At 43.7% G+C, this 18,234-nt stretch overlaps 2 protein-coding genes across 3 annotated transcripts; both read left to right on the forward strand.

The window, feature by feature from the left end:
* Nucleotides 1-3,888: 3,888 nt before the first annotated feature.
* LOC110711036 lies at nt 3,889-8,321 on the forward strand. The gene is made up of 3 exons (XM_021889408.1): nt 3,889-4,319; nt 4,890-7,002; nt 8,265-8,321. The coding sequence occupies exons 1-3, from the start codon at nt 3,889-3,891 to the stop codon at nt 8,319-8,321; spliced, it is 2,601 nt and encodes an 866-aa protein (XP_021745100.1).
* Nucleotides 8,322-13,570: 5,249 nt separating this feature from the next.
* Nucleotides 13,571-17,126, forward strand: LOC110711005 (regulatory protein RecX-like). 2 transcript variants are annotated; one of them, XM_021889369.1, is made up of 6 exons: nt 13,571-13,741; nt 14,254-14,504; nt 14,667-15,027; nt 15,140-15,232; nt 15,450-15,537; nt 16,690-17,126. In XM_021889369.1, exons 1-6 carry the CDS (start codon nt 13,662-13,664, stop codon nt 16,966-16,968), a joined length of 1,152 nt encoding a protein of 383 aa, XP_021745061.1. In that variant the 5' UTR covers nt 13,571-13,661; the 3' UTR covers nt 16,969-17,126. The 2 variants fall into 2 exon arrangements, with proteins under 2 accessions (XP_021745061.1, XP_021745062.1); XM_021889370.1 differs by having other exon boundaries at nt 14,775-15,027.
* The last annotated feature ends 1,108 nt before the right edge of the window (nt 17,127-18,234 follow it).

The raw sequence follows: 18,234 nt of genomic DNA on the forward strand, positions 1-18,234 counted from the left end.
CTTCAAATAAAATTATAAATGACCTTTTGTACATGGCAATTGGTCAGTTTATATAATTAGGGAGAGTATCTAAATCATTCACAAACACAATTTTGTAAAGGTGCATAGTGTAATCATAATTTAGAGCACAATTACATAAACTTCTCTGTTGTTTGTTAATGTGGGAAGTATGCTGTTTTGCGTTCCTGCATATCATGTTTATTGTGATTCTATTGGAATATACTATAAATAAATTGTCTGTTTGTTCAGCTTTGGATCTCAGGATTAAAATTGAAGATGTTCTTGGAGAAGTTGACTTCCCAGCTCCAAATCAGTTACTTGTGAATCGGAGAAGGATCTTAAGAGGTGAAGATGCAACTTTACAGGAACTAAACATTGTGGAAGGTACAAAAATTGGTGTTTGGTTTAAGGTGACTACTCTATTCATTTATGATATATTTTCTCCATAATTTTTCTGAATATGTTTTTCAACACGGTTGCATGTTTTGGCTTGCAGCACTATTATTTTTCAGGCAAATCATTGGTTCCCATTCTCTTATAAATTGTTTGAAAATATGCATGTAAAATTACCATTATTGACTTGTATATATTGTTTGAAATTTTGTAGGAGGAAGGGTAATTTGAATCGCGTTGCAATGACTAGTCTTTCCATGTGCAAGGATGATCCAACAAGACTTGGCATTAAAGTCTACACTCGAAAGAAAAAGAAGAATTTGAATGGTTTGTGAATATGAAACCCATTGTCATGTGAATAGAGTTTGCTTTAATTTAGGTGAATGTGCCAGTTTTTGGTTATGATCTTGCTGGTTTTGGTTATGATTTTGCTGTAAATAAATGTTGTTTGGGTCCAATTTCATTAACTGATTGGGCCTAGTCCAAATAACTCAAATCACAAGCCCAAAGCAAGGTCAACATCTCCCAAACAAATGCTAAGGTCAGTCAACGGCCCAGTCCATTTGGCAAGCCCAAATGACTTCCGGCCCAGTCCATACTCCATTAATGCCAAGGTATAAAAGCCATCCAATTAGTTCATTCTCTAAAGATACACACAAAGCCTCAAGCACTAAACTCTTGCATAGCTTTATCTCTCTAATATACTGACTTTAGCATCGGAGGGGCCTTCCTCGGCTACACCCCCCGAGGCTAGTTTACGTGTATTTGCTGTGCAGGAAATCCTTGATTCACCGTCTATTGGGCCGAGTCCGACTTTCCCCTCTCAGTTTCGGACCTTTGTAAGGTCCCATTGATTTCATACCGAAACAATTTGGCGCCGTCTGTGGGGACTGTTACAAAAAATCACGCCAAAAATCAATCCTACGCTCCTAGTGCTAAAAATGACTAAGAGCGGGAAAAACTCGAAGAGTGCGAGGAAGAGCAGAATGATCACGGTGAGGGAACGTCAACCTATCTCACCCTCACCGGAGCCAACTCCTACTCCTCCTCCTTCTCCAAAACCATTCGAATCCTCGTCGACCTCCGAGTCCCGAGGAAAAGGAAACTCCAAAGCTGCTAGCTCTAGAAAAGGGGGATCCTCTAGAAAACCCCCCTCAAACCATTCTCGGCAACCGGCTGATTCGCCGAAACCGAGCCGAACCGGTGCGGGGAATTCTCCTCCGCACCCCAGCGTGCACTCTCGGTCTCAGCCGAGAGAAACTCCTCCCTCGGGACCTTCAACCGAGGAAGTGGCTAGGGTCGTGGCAGTGTGTATGGAGTTCCTAAAATTCCAAGGAGCTCCTCTCTACCCCAAGCCCAAAGAATCCTCATCTCCTAAGCCTAGACACCTGAAAAGAAAACTCGGCCAGGAGAGAGAGGGACTAGTTCAGCCCTACATCGAACTGGGAGAAAAATGGCAGGAACGGGCCGGGAATTCCAGCCAAGAGAGGAAGAAGAACCAACAATTCTTCAACCAACCTGGAGCTCCGAATCCCGAAAGCTTTCGGAATAGTAATGCTGCTTCCGAAGGCCCTGAATCTGCCCGCCGAAGTGTTCACGAACGCCTAGGCTCAAGGGAGACGGACATTCGAAGCCGTCTCACCTTCCCAGCGGATATTGCAGCTCGTCCCGAATTGTCTCAGCCAGGGACAAAAACCACTTCCACCTCAATGCGAGGGAGAAGCGAGGTCCCTTCGGCTGGGCACAAGGGGAAAGCTGTAATGGTCCCTACCAGCTCTCCTTTCCAAAACTGGATTTTGGAAGAGCATGTGCCGACGGTGAAAATACCGGCGCACATAACTTACGATGGTACCTCAGATCCGAAGGATCACATTGCCTCTTACGAGGGGCACATGTATCTCAACCCCAGGTCTGAGGCTACCTGGTGTAAGTATTTTCCTACAACCCTCAAAGGTGTCGCCCAATCTTGGATCACCAAAGGGATAAAGGATGGCTCTATAACTGGTTGGCAAGATCTGTCCAACAAATTCAAGAGCAAGTTTTCCACGGCAAACCGCCGGGAGAAAACAACTGCAGAGCTTATGAGTCTGCAGCAGTCCGAGGACGAAAGTCTCCGAGACTATCTGACTCGCTTCAGCAACGAGTCGTCCAGAATCACAAACCTGGACCAAGGCCTTGCCATATTCGCATTGCGGAATGGTCTGCAAGCTGGAAAGTTCCTCGACTTCATGGTCATGCATACCCCGCAAACTCTGGAGGAAGCTCTCGACGCCTCGGATAAATTCATCCGAGCCGAGGAATGGAACAAAGCAAAATCTCAGTCCCAGCCGAGAACGGTGAGACTAAGAGAGCAGCCTGCCGAACATCAGGTGTCGAGGAAATGGAAGACGAGAGCCTCAGAACCATCATCGGCTCCTGAGCCAAAAAGAGAGAAGTACACTCCTTACACCGGGAGATACGACTCATACTCCCCTCTAACCCTTCCCCGCGCAAAGATCTTCAGCGCGACGAAGGACGAGGGTAAATTCAAAAAGCCTCGGCAGCTGCCTCCGTGGCATCAGCAAAAAGGCAAAGACTGATGGTGCGCATTCCATGAATCTCCTGGACATCGCACCGAGGACTGCCTCCAGCTGAAGGATCAGATCGAAGATCTGGTCCAGAAAGGATACCTGAAAAAATACCTCGCGGAACGCCGCGAGGAGAAAAAAGCCGAGAGAGACCCTCGGGAAGACCTGAACTTTCCCCGGAAAAAGGATAGACAACAAGACAAGTACAACCTCGACATTCTGGTCATATCCGGAGGAACATCTCGAAGTGCGGCCAAACGTCACTTGAGGGGTTTATCCCAGCAAGTTAATCATGCCGAACTTCAAGTTCCACAGTCCCCAGTGCCGAACATTCTGTTCACAGCCGCGGACTGCGAGGGGGTGGTATATCCCCATGATGACCCGTTGGTAATAACAATGGGTATCGCGAACCGCAACGTTTGGCGAACACTCGTCGACGGCGGTAGCGGGGCGAATATTCTCTTCCGAGGCGCATTCGACCAGCTGAGGATGGAGTCCAAGCACCTGACTCCGGTACCGTACCCGGTATCCGGTTTCAATGGCTCTTTGTCATATCCAGATGGGAAAATTCTTCTTCCTGTCACCATCGGCCAAGGCCGAGCAATGAGGAGCATCATGGCCGAATTCCTGGTTATGGACACTCCTTCCGCATATAACGTGATCATGGGGAGACCCCTAATTCACGGAATTCAAGGAGTCGTCTCTACGTACCATCAGACAATGATATACGTCTCAGACGAGGGGCGCTCTGAAAAAATAAAGGGAAGCCCGCAAATGTAACCACCTCAAACCGTCTAAAGCTCGCCGCGGCGACAAGGACGATGAGGAAGAAAAAGAAAAGGACCGTAGCACTAAAAAGCTTAAAAGCTCAAGTGTTTCGGCCCAAGTCACCCCGTCCAAAGACTCGGCAGAACAGCCTCGGTCTGGAATGCCTACTGACATCGACAGTAGGCCGGAATCAGAAGAATCCAGTTTCGAATCCCCGGAGCAGGACAATCAGACCGAAGCAATTCAGTTGGCCGAAGATAATACAGAAAGATGTGTCAGCATCGGGCTAGGGCTTGAGCCGGATGTCCGCGCTGAACTACTCCGTCTCCTTCGCGCCAACGAAGAAGTGTTCGCTTTCTCGGCAGCAGAAATGCCCGGGATTGATCCGAATTATATCTCCTATCAGCTTAACGTCGACCCCACAAGCCGACCCATTAAGCAGAAAAAGCGGAATTACTCCGCACAAAAGAACCTTGAAATTGCAGCTGAAGTCAGAAAACTCTTGGATGCTGGGTTCATCGAACCTTGTCAGTATCCGGAATGGCTGGCCAACGTTGTAATGGTTCAGAAGGCCAATGGCAGCTGGAGAATGTGTGTCGATTTCACGGACCTGAATAAGGCATGTCTGAAAGACTCCTATCCACTTCCAAGGATAGATCAGCTCGTTGACTCGACAAGTGGTCATGCCTTGCTCAGTTTCATGGACGCATTTTCTGGGTACCATCAGATCTTCATGCACCCCGATGACCGAGCTAAAACGGCATTCATTACCAGCTCCGGGGTGTACAATTACAAAATGATGCCTTTCGGATTGAAAAATGCGGGGGCTACATATCAGAGGCTGGTAGATCAGTTCTTCGCCGAACAAAAAGGCCGTAACATGGAAGTCTACGTCGACGACTCTATCGTCAAAAGCAAAGAAAGTAAAAACCATGTAACGGACTTAGCCGAGACCTTTGCCACCCTCAAGAAGCATCAAATGAAGCTGAATCCGAAGAAACGTGTCTTCGGCGTGAAGTCAGGCAAATTCCTCGGCTTCATGGTCAGCAAAAGAGGGATTGATGCCAATCCCGCTAAAGTGCAAGCTGCACTCAATCTCCCCGAGCCAAGAACAAAAAGGGATGTGCAGCGCTTGACAAGAAGAATGGCCGCTCTGTCCAGGTTCATCTCCAAGGCCTCGGATAAAGGTCTACCCTTCTTCAATGCGCTCAAACTTCCCAAATCAAAAGAGCTCAATTGGGGAGACGAGCAAAAGCAAGCCTTTCAGCAACTCAGAGAGCACCTGGCACAACTTTCAACGCTGGCAAGACCAGCCGAGGGAGACACCTTGTATTTATATGTGGCAGTAAGCCCGGCCTCAGTAAGTGCAGTGCTACTGAGAGAAGAAGAAAAAACCCAACAGCCGATCTACTTCGTTAGTCATACTTTGACGGGAGCCGAGACTCGCTATCCCTTACTCGAAAAAGTGGCATATGCAGTGGTGGTAGCTGCTCGGAAGTTAAGACCCTATTTCGACTCTCATCAGATAGTGGTTCTAACTGATCAGCCGCTGGAAAAAGTCCTCGGAAAAGTGGAAAAATCTGGCAGATTAACAAAGTGGGCCTTCGAGCTCACTGAGTTCAGTATCAATTACCAGCCGAGGGCAGCAATAAAGGCGCAAGCCTTGGCGGATTTCTTGGCCGAGTGTTCTTACCAAGAGACGCTCAACGAGGAAAAGAAAATATGGACCGTTTTCACGGATGGATCTGCCACTGTGAATGGTTCGGGGGCAGGGGTTGTCATAACCTCACCCGAAGGAAAAACCTTCGAGTATGCACTGAAGTTCTCCTTCAAAGCTTCGAACAACGAAGCCGAATATGAGGCCGCCATTGCAGGCTTGGAACTATGCATCTCGTTGGAGGCAGAACATATCTGCCTCAAAACAGACTCTCAACTCGTTGCAAATCAGATTAAAGGCGAGTATGAAGCCAAAGAACCTTCTATTGTGGCTTATCTCGCAAAAATCAAAAGCATCATTGCCCAGCTGAGAACTGTTGAAGTTGAGCTGATCCCAAGGGGTCAAAATGCTCAAGCCGACGCACTCTCCAAATTAGCAAGCTCAACCCTGACTGAGCTGAACAGATCTGTCTATGTGGAGGTGCGCCGAGGGAAAAGTGTTGGCGAAGCAGCTTCCGTCTGCAACGCTACACCAGAGCCGAGCTGGATGGATCCCATCCTCGCTTACAAGCTCAGGGAAGAACTTCCCGAGGATAAGAAGTTGGCTTCAAAAATAAAGAGGATAAGCTCCAGATTCATTGTTTTCGGCAGCCAGCTTCTCAAAAAATCCTTCTCCGCGACATTGCTGAAATGTGTAGGCCCGATAGATGCAGATTACATTCTTCGAGAAATACACCTCGGCATCTGCGGTAACCACATTGGCGGAAGAACCTTAGCTCATAAAGCTCTAAGGACAGGGTACTTTTGGCCAACAATGATCTCGGATGCAAAATGCCTGGTCCAGAAATGCGAAAAATGTCAAAAATTCGCTCCGGTTATTCATAGGCCATCTAGAGATCTTCAGCCGGTCCTCAATCCCCTTCCATTTGCGCAGTGGGGACTGGACATTTTGGGTCCTTTTCCCGAGGCTCCATATAAGAAAAAATGGCTGATAGTTGGCATCGACTATTTCAGCAAATGGGTTGAAGCCGAAGCAGCTTCAAACATTACCGAGCAAACTGTCAGACAGTTCATCTGGCAGAATATCATAACCCGGTTCGGCATTCCTAAAGTCTTCGTGTTCGACCATGGGAGGCAGTTCGACAACTTACCTCTGCGCCGATACACAGATCAATTCGGAATCAAACTGGCCTACTCTGCGGTCTGTCATCCACAGAGCAATGGCCAAGCCGAAGCCGCAAATAAGCAAATCCTCAATGCTCTCAAGAAAAGAGTAGAGGATCAAAAGTCCAAGTGGATAGAGGAGCTTCCAGGAACCCTCTGGTCACTTCGGACAACCGAAAAAGAAGCAACGGGCCATACACCCTTCCAACTAGTGTATGGATCCGAGGCAGTGCTTCCAGTGGAAGTAGGCTCAGAAAGTCTCCGAGTTAGTCTCTTCTCAGCCGAGGAAAATGACCAAGTCAAGAAAGAATCCCTTGACTTCCTTGACGAGATCAGGGACTCAGCTCGGGAAAGAATGGCTGCCTATAAACTCAGAATAAGCAAGTCCTACAATCGAAAAGTCTATCAAAGACCTCTTAAAATTGGGGACTTAGTTCTGAGAAATGCTGCAGCTGTGCAGAAGAGCCGCATCCATGGGAAACTCTCAGCATCTTGGGAGGGACCCTATGAAATTTATCAAGAGCTTCAGCCCGGCACCTTCAGACTTAAACAGTTGGACGGCACCGAGCTGAAAAACCATTGGAATGCCGATGTGCTCAAAAAATACCATGTATAAATCCTTCGGGATAGTACAATCTATGTAAGTGCACTTATCTTATTAATAAAAGGCCCTCGAGCCAATGTTTATCCAGATTTTGTGCATCTTTCGATCTTTTCGCTTTCTACGGTTTTTTCTCAAAAATTCGGGGTTTCATTCGGCGCTGACCGAGGTATTTCATAGTGATGCCCTGTACCTCGGCAAGTCGTAAAACCTGCCAAAAAGGGAGCAGGATACAAGCCCGAAGCATTGCATAGTGATGCCTTGTGTTTCGGAGAACCTGTTCCTTTGGGCAAAAAGGTCATAGACTCGTCCGAAACATAGCCTAAAAAATAGGAGCTGATAAAGCCCCGGAGTATTGCATAGTGATGCTTTGTACTTCGGATGAATCAGTTCCGGGTGGTAGTTGCAACTCCGAAGTATTGCATAATGATGCCTTGTACTTCGGATAGACTGCTGCCCTGGTACGGTGTTTCGGATAGTTGTTCCCTTGGATGAATTTAAAAAGGTGTCACAAGAGTACCTGTGAGTGTAAACTCTTAAGTGGGAAATCAGTACCTTAAAAACAAATGTAGAAATCAAAGTCCTAAGTCAAGAAAATTTTCACAAGTAAAGATCCTCAGCTCAGCCGAGGAAATCATCTGCTAAGTCCAGAATTCAGAAGCCTGCATCTTCAAAATTCTGGGGGGGCAAGAGAGAATAAGAGATAGTGGTGTTACTCAAAATTCCTCAGCTCAGCCGAAGTTTGGTGTTACCCAAATTTTCACAAGTTGAAAAAATCCGAGTAAAAACAAACAAAGGCAAAGGAAAGAAGCAGAGTCAGCGCACTATCTCAGACACAAGCGAAGTCTCGGCAAGGCAACCTTGATCAGCCGAAGGTCTATACTTGGAAAAATTTGAGCAAAACATTCAACAAAGCAATAAAGTATTCATAACTGAAAAAGCAAAGAAAGAGACAAAAGCTGAGAAAAATACTTCATTGAAATAAACGTGAGGATTACAAAGTTCTGAATAAAGTCAGTTAGGATCCTAAGATAGTTCGGCAGCCGCCCACAAGCGGATAATACAGCCACCGAGAAAATGTACTTAATCTAAAAAGCAAAATGTACATTGAAAAGGTGCTGAAGCAAAAGAAAAGGCAAAAAGCAGATGCGGGATGTAACAAGCTAAGCTGATGATGAACCGCAAGATTCTGCAGACGACTGCCCGAGTTCCTATGCTTCGGCCGGAGGAGGATCCTTTGCATCTTCTTCATCTTCCTCTTCCTCCTCGGCCTGAACCCGAGCAAGATAAGCCTTTTCGGCAGGATGTGCTTGGAACATGAAGGGGTGGTTCGGCACAGAAGCCCACTCCTCAACTTGATGCCAGTTGATTTCTGGATCAACATGAAAAGCGAGACGCCGAGCTACGTTGAAACCGTTATCGTAGCCCTCTTCATACTGCTCCTGGGTGAAAACCCTTACTTTCAGCAGATCCTGCGCAACCTTAAGTTCATGCTCCAGCTGAGCAATCTTATCATTTTTCTCGGCTGCCTGTTGCTTCAACACAGTGTTGGCGTCTTCAGATGTTTTCAGCTGGTCGCGCAGTTGCTTGGCTGCTACATCCATCTCGCCACACTTACTCTCTAACTGCTGATGCGCAGCCTTCACTTTATCCAATTCCTTGGCTGAAGCTTCAGCGGCCTTCCTTTCAGTTTCGATGGTGCTGCGAATCCGGATTCCGAAGTCCTCAACATTCTCAGCACCAAACTCATCCAGCAGAGCTTGGCCCTTTTCAAACCAAGGAAAGATCGTCGCTTCCATTGTAGCACAGAAGTCCATTGTAGCACAGGAGATATTATGCTCACGCTCAGCATCGAACTCTTCCTTGGCTTTGGCATACTTCAGCTCATTCAGCCGAGCTCTGGCATTGGATTCTCTGGATTTATGCTTCAGCTCGTCAATCATGCCTTCAGCCAGCACGTTATTGTGCACAGCCTGAAAATAAAGTATGTAAATATGTCAGCCGAGCAAACATACTTGGCAAAATTTAGAAGAAAAAGCAAAAAACATAAAGACAAAGAAATGGAAATACAATTCAAGCAAGTTACCTGCATCAGCAGTCTCTTGTTCTCAGCAACAGGGTCAGGGACCCTGACTGCATCTTCAGCAGCCGCAGCAGCAGCATAGCTGGACCATCTTTCGGCCCTTTCCAAATCAGACACTCTGGTTAGGTCCCTAAAAAGCCAAGCTGCTTCAACTCGGCGCTCGCTCAAAAAGGCTCTGGTAGAGTCAGGAACGTCTACCAAAGGAGGGGCTTGATACCCCATTTGCTCGGATTGGAAGGTCCTGAACGACCCCCCGGCAGACGAAGGCACATCTTGTACCTCCTTGGACAGGTCGCCTTCCAATTGTTCTTCAGCCCAGCTGCCAGGCCTTCCTGGCAGTACTTCCAATTCATCATCAGCAGGAGGCTGAACAATGAAAGCATCAGCCTCCCGCTGAATTGCAGTAAAAAAGCCCTCGCCTTCTGGGCGAGGGGTTGGAGATCTTGCAGCAGCAGGAGGGGTCCTTTGCTGGACCTCCTCTTCTTGCGGCTGAGGCGGCGGTGATGGCGGCGGCGTTTGCGGCGGAGGTGGAACCTCCTTGCCAGTCCTGAAGCCGCGCAGGGACCCTTCGGCACAGCGGGCCCCTCATCATCCGAGAGACGAAAAGCTCCCGGCTGGATGTAAGCCCTCTTCAGCCTCTTCCTCTTCTGGCCCATTTCAGATGAGTCAATTTCAGGCTCAGAATCCGAAGAAGTTGAGGATTGTCTCTTTTTCTCTTTGCCGGACTGCAGCAGAGAAAAAAGGGGGGCAAGAGGGAATGATATCAACATGCAAAAAAAAAAAAAAAAAAAAAAAAAAAAAAAAAAAAACAACAAGGCATGCAAAACTCCAAGCCGAGGCAGTGTACTTATCAGTTTCCTACAACTACTCAAGGAAATTACAAGTACATGAAGATTAAGTTACAACAGCCGAAAGAGGAGAAATTAAGCTAAAAAGTCTTAGCTAAAGCATAGGGACCTATCAGTTCATGTTCTCAGATAACAAAAATTACAAGTACCGCAGCAAGCATGTTATCAGCTGAGCATATATACTTATCAGTTTTTGGAACAAAAGACAAAAATTACAAGTATATCAGGCATAATCAGATTTCAGCTGAGCAAAAGCACTTAGCACATTTTCAAGCATGATATTCACAGAAAATACAAGTGCAGCATACAATTAAGGAAAGCTCGAAAAAATAAATAAATAAATAAATAAATAAAGACAGGAAACTTACAGAGCTCTTCAAAAGTTCCTCGTCTGTAGTCCCGAGTGGGCTAGGCTCGCGAACAGGAGATGCAGGTGCAGGCGCAGGTGGTGGTGCCGAAGTGCTAACCCTCCAAGCTTCAGCAGCAACCAAAGCTTGCTCTTCTGGGCGCAGCCGAAAGAATGGGTCCCGTTTTTGGTACCACGGCTTCTGGGTCAAGTAATCAGCTGTGGGAACAATGTCCAGCTGAGAGCTTCTGAGAAAAGGAGCTCGATCCGAAGGAGGGATGATGTCTGGGTCACGCTTAGTCACCACCCTGGATCTGTTGATTCCCAGCAAATTGTAGTCCAGGCCGCAATTGCACTCGTGCAGCACTATTTCAGCCGGAAAGAAAATAGATCAATACAGCAAAGAGCAGTGAAAGAATAATTGAAAACAATAAGAAAATGTTACAAAGTACGATTGCTCGGCCTCAGCTAAGAGACTCACCATCCTGATATTTTCGGTTGAGGCCTACAACAGCAAGGAACCTCTCCTGAAATATGTAGTGGTAGCAGGGAAGCCAAACTTGGGGAAGCCCTGTGGATTGGCTAGCTCCCTTGGTGCTGGAATCCCTCTTGAAAAGCTCAATCTGTTCCAGTTCCTCAGCTGTAAATTCCTCGGGGCCGAGGTTGCCCATTTTAGCATCTGGCCATCTCAGATGCCTCGGCACCCCGCAAAAATTAGGGTGATCTTGCTCGGTTGGGGCCCTAACCCAAATCCACTAGCCTCTCCAATCCTTATCAGAGGTGTCATTCGGCCAAGTGGTTAAATAACCCTTATGGGTCTCAATGCGCCACCATCCAGGTCCATGAACCTCGTTTGACTGCTGGTTATGCACCAGCCTATGAATCTTCCTAAAGACCTGGAGACTCGGCTCATACCCGTAGAAGATGCAGACCCACAAAAAGGTCACTACCCTCCTGATGCTAACCGGGGTTAGTTGGCACAGGGCAATGTCATAAGCATTCAACAGCTGCACTATAAAAGGATGCAGCGGAAATCTAAGTCCGAACTGCAGCTGCCGAGTATATACCCCAACATAATAAGGGGGAGGTCTGTGAATCCTATCCTCAGCTCGGGGCATTTGACACCAATACCCGTCCTCCTCTAAAATCCCATAGAACAGTTCAATTTGTTCGGCGAACCTATGGGTAGTATCCTCCCTAATCCACCAGTCATAGGGGGCTGCAGTGGCTATCCCACTGTTCTCGGCTGGGTTCTGCCATTCACCAACCCCCTCCCAAAGCCTCCTAGGGCCATGTACGGCACCGCTACCCGAACTAGTGGGCTCCTCAAAGTCAGACTGAGGTACTGACCTCAATGGTATTGCAGCTAAGGGAACACTAGGGTCATAGTCCATACTCTCGGTTCTCCTCAAACAAGTATTATAGCGGCTCCGACTTAAACCGGGTAATCGCTGCAATGGGCAATCTCGGCGTTGTCCTAAAAGAGTTAAGGGAAGGTTCAGAGCCTCGTTTTCAGAGTTTTCTCTCTCGTCACTCACATTTGCCATAATTCGAAGTAGAAAAGCAGAAAGACGAAGAAGCAGGAATTCGAAGAAAGCGCGAAAGTAATTGAAAATCAAGTGAAATTCGCAGAAAATTACCTTAAAAGAAGCCGCAATTTGTCACAAATTCAAAAGAGCGCAGCAATTAATATTCCTCGCAGAAGAATCAGAGAATTCAAGGGGAGAAGATTGAGATGAGTTCGCAATAAATGAAGCTCGCAAAGAATTTCAGAGAATGTTGGTGTTTAATGCGTGAATAAACGAAGAATTGTGAAGAGGGGAGTTTATATGTTGCGAAAATTCAAGAAATTCGTGAAAACTAAAACCGCCCAAAAACCCCACAAATTCCCCGTTCAAAATTAAGAACACCGTTGCATACATTTCCAAACCGTTAAACTTCCAAAATTCCCTATTTTCCTTAATTATTCTCATTAAGGCAAATTGTTATCGGTAATTGTCTGGCAAATTCAAAATCCGGTCAAGGTCAATGATCAGTTCTTCAGCAAGCTCAGGAAGTCAAGTTCAGTTGATCGTATCTCGGCTGAGCGCTGAACCCGAGCTAGAGAAATTTGAACTATTTGTCCTTCGGCTGCACAAGAATCCAAACCCAGCCCGTCTTGCATCCGAGCCGGGTCTGGGGGGCAAGTTGTTTGTGTCCAATTTCATTAACTGATTGGGCCTAGTCCAAATAACTCAAATCACAAGCCCAAAGCAAGGTCAACATCTCCCAAACAAATGCTAAGGTCAGTCAACGACCCAGTCCATTTGGCAAGCCCAAATGACTTCCGGCCCAGTCCATACTCCATTAATGCCAAGGTATAAAAGCCATCCAATTGGTTCATTCTCTAAAGATACACACAAAGCCTCAAGCACTAAACTCTTGCATAGCTTTATCTCTCTAATATACTGACTTTAGCATCGGAGGGGCCTTCCTCGGCTACACCCCCCGAGGCTAGTTTACGTGTATTTGCTGCGCAGGAAATCCTTGGTTCACCGTCTATTGGGCCGAGTCCGACTTTCCCCTCTCAGTTTCGGACCTTTGTAAGGTCCCATTGATTTCATACCGAAACAAATGTTGTATAGACTTGTTTTTTTTGTTTGGGTACTTTTATGGTTGCTATGCCTTTAGTTTTTTCTCTCTAAAATGGGAGCTTATTTTGGTCACTAGACTCTAGTCTCTAGAACTGCTAATTTTGGTTTATCACTGTGGTACATTTACAACTTGACATTAATTACTTTTGCTGAATAGTATATCTTATTGCATACTTCAACTATGATCTAATAAATGAAATTTGGAGTTTTCACTTCAAGTGGTTGTTATAATCTGAAAATCTTCTTCTTCACCTTGTGTTGTTTTATAACTTGTGAAAAAAAAGTTAAATATTTTAAAAAGCGGTGGAAATAAAAAAATGGATGTATATTAAAGTTGTGATAAAAATACTCAAAACTACACGTGTCAAAATCTCACCCAACCTAACCTAATTTATACTGACTCGATTTAGATTTCGATTCGTATGAATACAATAATTTAGCGATCCAAGTTAAAAATATAGACCTGATCTTACTGAACCCGATCCAATTCACCCAAACCCCCAAATTGATAGTTTGACACCTCTACAAAAAACCAATCATAATCATAAGCGCGAACATGAAATATTTAGGGGTTTCAATTGTCTGCGATTGAAAACGCAAACATGTCAACAATAATACCTGCAACAAATTTGATAAACAAGCTTTCACTAAATCTTCACACTCGCTTTGTTTCTCTTCCATGGTACTTTCTCTCTCTTCGATAATATATTTATTCTTCTGTTCTCATTTAGTAATTGTTTCTCCATTTCTAAAATCATAGTTTTCGTAACAAGAACCAAGACAAGTAGTTGGATTTTCGTCTGTTTTTATTTTATTTGGGAATAAAGCTTTCGCATTTTTAATAGAATTTCAGCCCAATAATTGTGGGTTTTTATTTTTGTATGGGCAATTGGGAAATTAAGCTCAAAATTAGTTGCCTGTATCTGCCATTTTCATTATTTCTGCTTAGAAAGACATTCAAAGTTGAGAAATTTAGCGTATTTTGACATGTTTATTTTTAAAATTGCAAGTATTCTGAAACAGATAGACTTGTACAGTATATTATTTAGTATTAGTTTTGTGGTGGCATGTGCAAACATAGTTCATAGTTCTTGTTCTAGTTGAAGTAATACTGTAATAGACAACATTAACTGAAAGTGTTTGGCATTTTAATTTTTTATTTTTTATTTGGTGTTTTTGTTGTAAATTTGATAGGCTCAAAAGGAGTGTTATTAGGTGCTTTTCATATAAGGCAGATGGCCCAGAATTACCGGTTAGATACATTCCTAAGAAACTCCAAGTTGTGGAACAAGCAGGATGCTCTTCTTCAGTGGACAATGCTCCCATAGACAGGATTCACACTGATTCTAGTTCGAGTAATAGTATACGTAGACATAGGGCCAATCATCCTCGAGAATGTAGAATTGATCACGAGCCATCAAACGTATCATTTGTTGAAACACATGGTAATCATGTCACAACTATACTTTAAAAAAAAAAGTGTGTTGATTTTGTTCATAGGACTTTATTTGATGATGTAATGGCTTTGCTCCCCACTTATGGGATTAAGGCTTTGATTGATTGATATATTTGCTTTGCTGATTTCATGCCTTTTGAACTCTATGTAGTTCCAGGGTTGAATGAATTCAGCAAACCTGCTAAAATAGCTGTGGAGAGTTTAGAAACGGAGTCTGTAAAAACCTTTGCTGTTGATTATATGAATGTGCCTGATGAAGTTGTTCAGGAATTACAAACTTTTAAGAGGGATGTTCGAGGTCGAGGGTGCAAATTAAATCAAGAGAACTACAATTATAATGGAGCAATGGACTCTGAATATTTGGAAGGGTTTGAAGAAGATGTTGAGGAACCAATCGAAGGCCTTGAAGCAGAGCTTTATGATGGGATTGATGAAAGCAAACAGAAATGGTCAAAAATCTGCAGGACTAAGCAAGACGTTGAGAAAAAGGCTGTTGAATTACTAGCAAAAAGGTCTTTGGTGTTTTCTAAAACCATTACACCCAAAATAAATATTGGTTGAAACCTAGATGTCAATAATGCTCAATGTATTTGTTGTTGCTAATTGTGTTTCTATTGTTTATAGAGCATTTACTGGAGTTGAGCTACGGAAGAAACTTGTTGCAAAGGATTTTCATGTTGGTGTTGTTGAGACAGTAGTAACTGATTTCCAGAATAGGTAGGTTTACCTTCTTTTCTGTTATCTATGGAATATTTTCTTGCTTTTTTGGAGAGAAATACTCTTTTTTCTTTTTTTTGAACTGACATATTGTAGGATTTGCAATGCATTATGTAGCACACTTATCAGTTATTGATTACTTTTCATTCATTCATGCTTCTTTCTCTATCTTTATACTTACATTTTTCTTTTAAACGGGGTTCTAATTTTGTTGCAGAGGGCTGATTAATGATAGCCTGTATGCTGAAATTTTTTCCAATACTAGATGGAAGTCTTCAAGTTGGGGGCCAAGGAGAATCAAGCAAGTAAGCTTCTTTCTTGATGACTAGTATCTTTATTTTAAATATTTATTAGATGTTTAAGGTGTCCTTTAATCTGTTAATGGAAATTAACCATTTGCACTTCATTTTTTTTTTCTTGTTATGTACTGTATTTTTTTTTTTTTTTTGTTTATCTGTTTGTTTGTGTTGGGGGGCAGCGGGTGTTGAGGGTTGTATAGGATAGTACTGGGGTTGGGAGTGGGAATGCTCTGAGATTGTGCATGTTTAACTGTTTCACTGATGCACTGCAGCATTTGTTACCCAATTAGGATTTCAAACTTAAGGATTTTTCAATTGAGTGCATAAATGTATGGCCCCAAGGATTAGTTTGACTTCAGGCATTCTGTGAGTGAATAAGTTGGCCTTTGACAACTATGACAAGTTACCTGGAATGTTTACATATGCGTGTTTGGATTTAGTTCTAAATAACTTTCGGGAAAGCTGATATCATAACCATCAGAGGAGTAACTAGTATGTTGAGAATTGGGAAGCCTTAATCTCTCAGCTTTTAGTGAACATTTGGTATCATAAAGGTTTTTCTGCAATAAAGTTGCAGAACATGAACACAAGATATTTGGGCTACCCTTGTGATACTTGATAAGGTTATTCAGAGTATAATTTACTGTTTAAAGAACTATCTAGCCCTAGTTATGTAAAAATCTGATATTTGGAGGGTGTAGTTCAGCAGCATAATAGGAAATTTTTTTTTGTGTAATCATTTGTTAAGTAAACTAATATTAAGGAAAGGGAATAGGTGTACTATAGGGGAGTTTTTCATTGACTGCTGTAAAAATGCGTTGAAGTTCAAGTGAGCTGAGTCTAACAAGGGCCATGAAATAGAGAACTGAAATAAAATGTTGATTTGGTCTGTGTTTGAGAGCAAGGTTTTGAAGTTTGATTTATTCCATTAAAGTTCAGTTTGCTGAGGCTTTTGCTAAATAGTTGCTGCAATTTGGTAAGGGAGTTGATGTTGAGGCTTTTGCTAATGGTGTGCATCTGAAGGAGAGGAGAGGGGGGGGGGGGGGGGGGGGGGAGAGGTGTCAGAGAGACAGAGGAGAACTCTTTATATACTGTTATCTTTTCATTGGTTATATTATGCAACATTTTGAGTGAAGCAATGCTGTTTGTTGGTATCAGGCACTTGTGAAGAAGGGCGTCAGTGAAGGTGATGTAAAAAAGGCAGTAAAACAGGTTTTTGAGGATGGTGAGGAATGTGATCTTAGGTCGAGTACAAAGTTGTCAAATTCTACATTACAGCAACTATATGTGCGGGCCTCCAAGCAATGGCAACTGTCCCAGAATGTACCCCATGAGACACGAAAGGCAAGGATTATAAGGTGGCTTCAATATCGTGGGTTTGATTGGGCTGTTGTTAGCATCATCTTGAAAAAACTAGAGTCCAATAATTCTCCTTAGAACATACCATTGTTGTTCTCTCTTTTCCTAGATGCCCTCAGCAAACGTCAAAGCCATTTTTATCTGCCTTCAAGCCAAATTTTATAGACATGAATACTTTGTGTAAAAATGTATTGGAATTATATTGCTTATCTAATACATTTACATTCTCTATGAAATTTTCTGCCGTTACATGATGGAATCTATCGTGTCAGTGTCTATTCTCATGCATCAGTAAACTACTATGATATTAAACTAGTCACTTCAATTGAGCCTTTGGGTTGCTACTAGTTCATAGATATTAATATTATAGTGCAAATTAGTAGCGCTGCCAGTGGGCTGGTTCTGGCCTGGCTGGTGCCAGGTGGGTCATGGATCAAGCTCCCAGCACAGCAGCCTGGTCTGACTGCTTTGTGGAGAAACCTTGATCCCTCCCCGACACAAACCTGACCCAACCCACATGCCTGTGCCCCTAGCCAATACTAGCGCTAGAAAAAGAAACAACTTATTGGGAGGGGGGGGGGAGACTATAGATCTGCCGACTCTAAAAGGCTAGTTCTGTTGAGAAATAGTCTCATACGCTTGGATAACTTTCGAGTTGTGAGATAATATGGGTGGGTTTAACAAAATGAAACAGTGCATTGGATTTATTAATTTAAAATGTACCAACGTGGAAGAGGAGCTTACGTTAATGTTATGTGGTTTGCCTTAGATTTGGTATGTTTAGTGGTCAAGTTGGTTTCAGCTTTGGATAGGCGACGTATTGAGTCACTATTTTGCTACTAGTATGATCCTTAACCTCTCTTATTCATCACTTCTTTTTCTGTTGGACTTATTTGAGATGGAATAATGGAGTTAGAATTATTGAAACCGTCCATAAGCTTGGTTAGAGAAAGCATAACATCTCAGTCCCATTGTTCCCTTTTGCTTATCCTTTCCTCATTTTGCATACCACATGACCTCTAAACAATTTTTAGATTCTTTAATTACGGAAATGCAAAGAAAATTATTACTCCCTTGATCCAAAATTAATCCCGAGTTCTCTCTTATTTTTTCATAACTCTATTAATTTATATCATGGGGGTAAGGGTTAGATTTTATTAATAGTAAAGATGCCTAAGCAAATTTAAATCTTGAATCTCCAGAGTTTCCATTTGTGGATGACCTTCCACATGAGGTGGGGTGGCGGTTAGGAATGTGTTTTTGGGCCCTATTACCTCCGCACTCTTTGGCATTACCCTGTTATCTACTTCATGTTTGGATGGGGTCGTAAAATCTTGCCTTATG

Source organism: Chenopodium quinoa, unplaced genomic scaffold (genome assembly GCF_001683475.1).
Source record: "Chenopodium quinoa cultivar QQ74 unplaced genomic scaffold, ASM168347v1, whole genome shotgun sequence".
Lineage (NCBI taxonomy): Eukaryota > Viridiplantae > Streptophyta > Magnoliopsida > Caryophyllales > Amaranthaceae > Chenopodium > Chenopodium quinoa.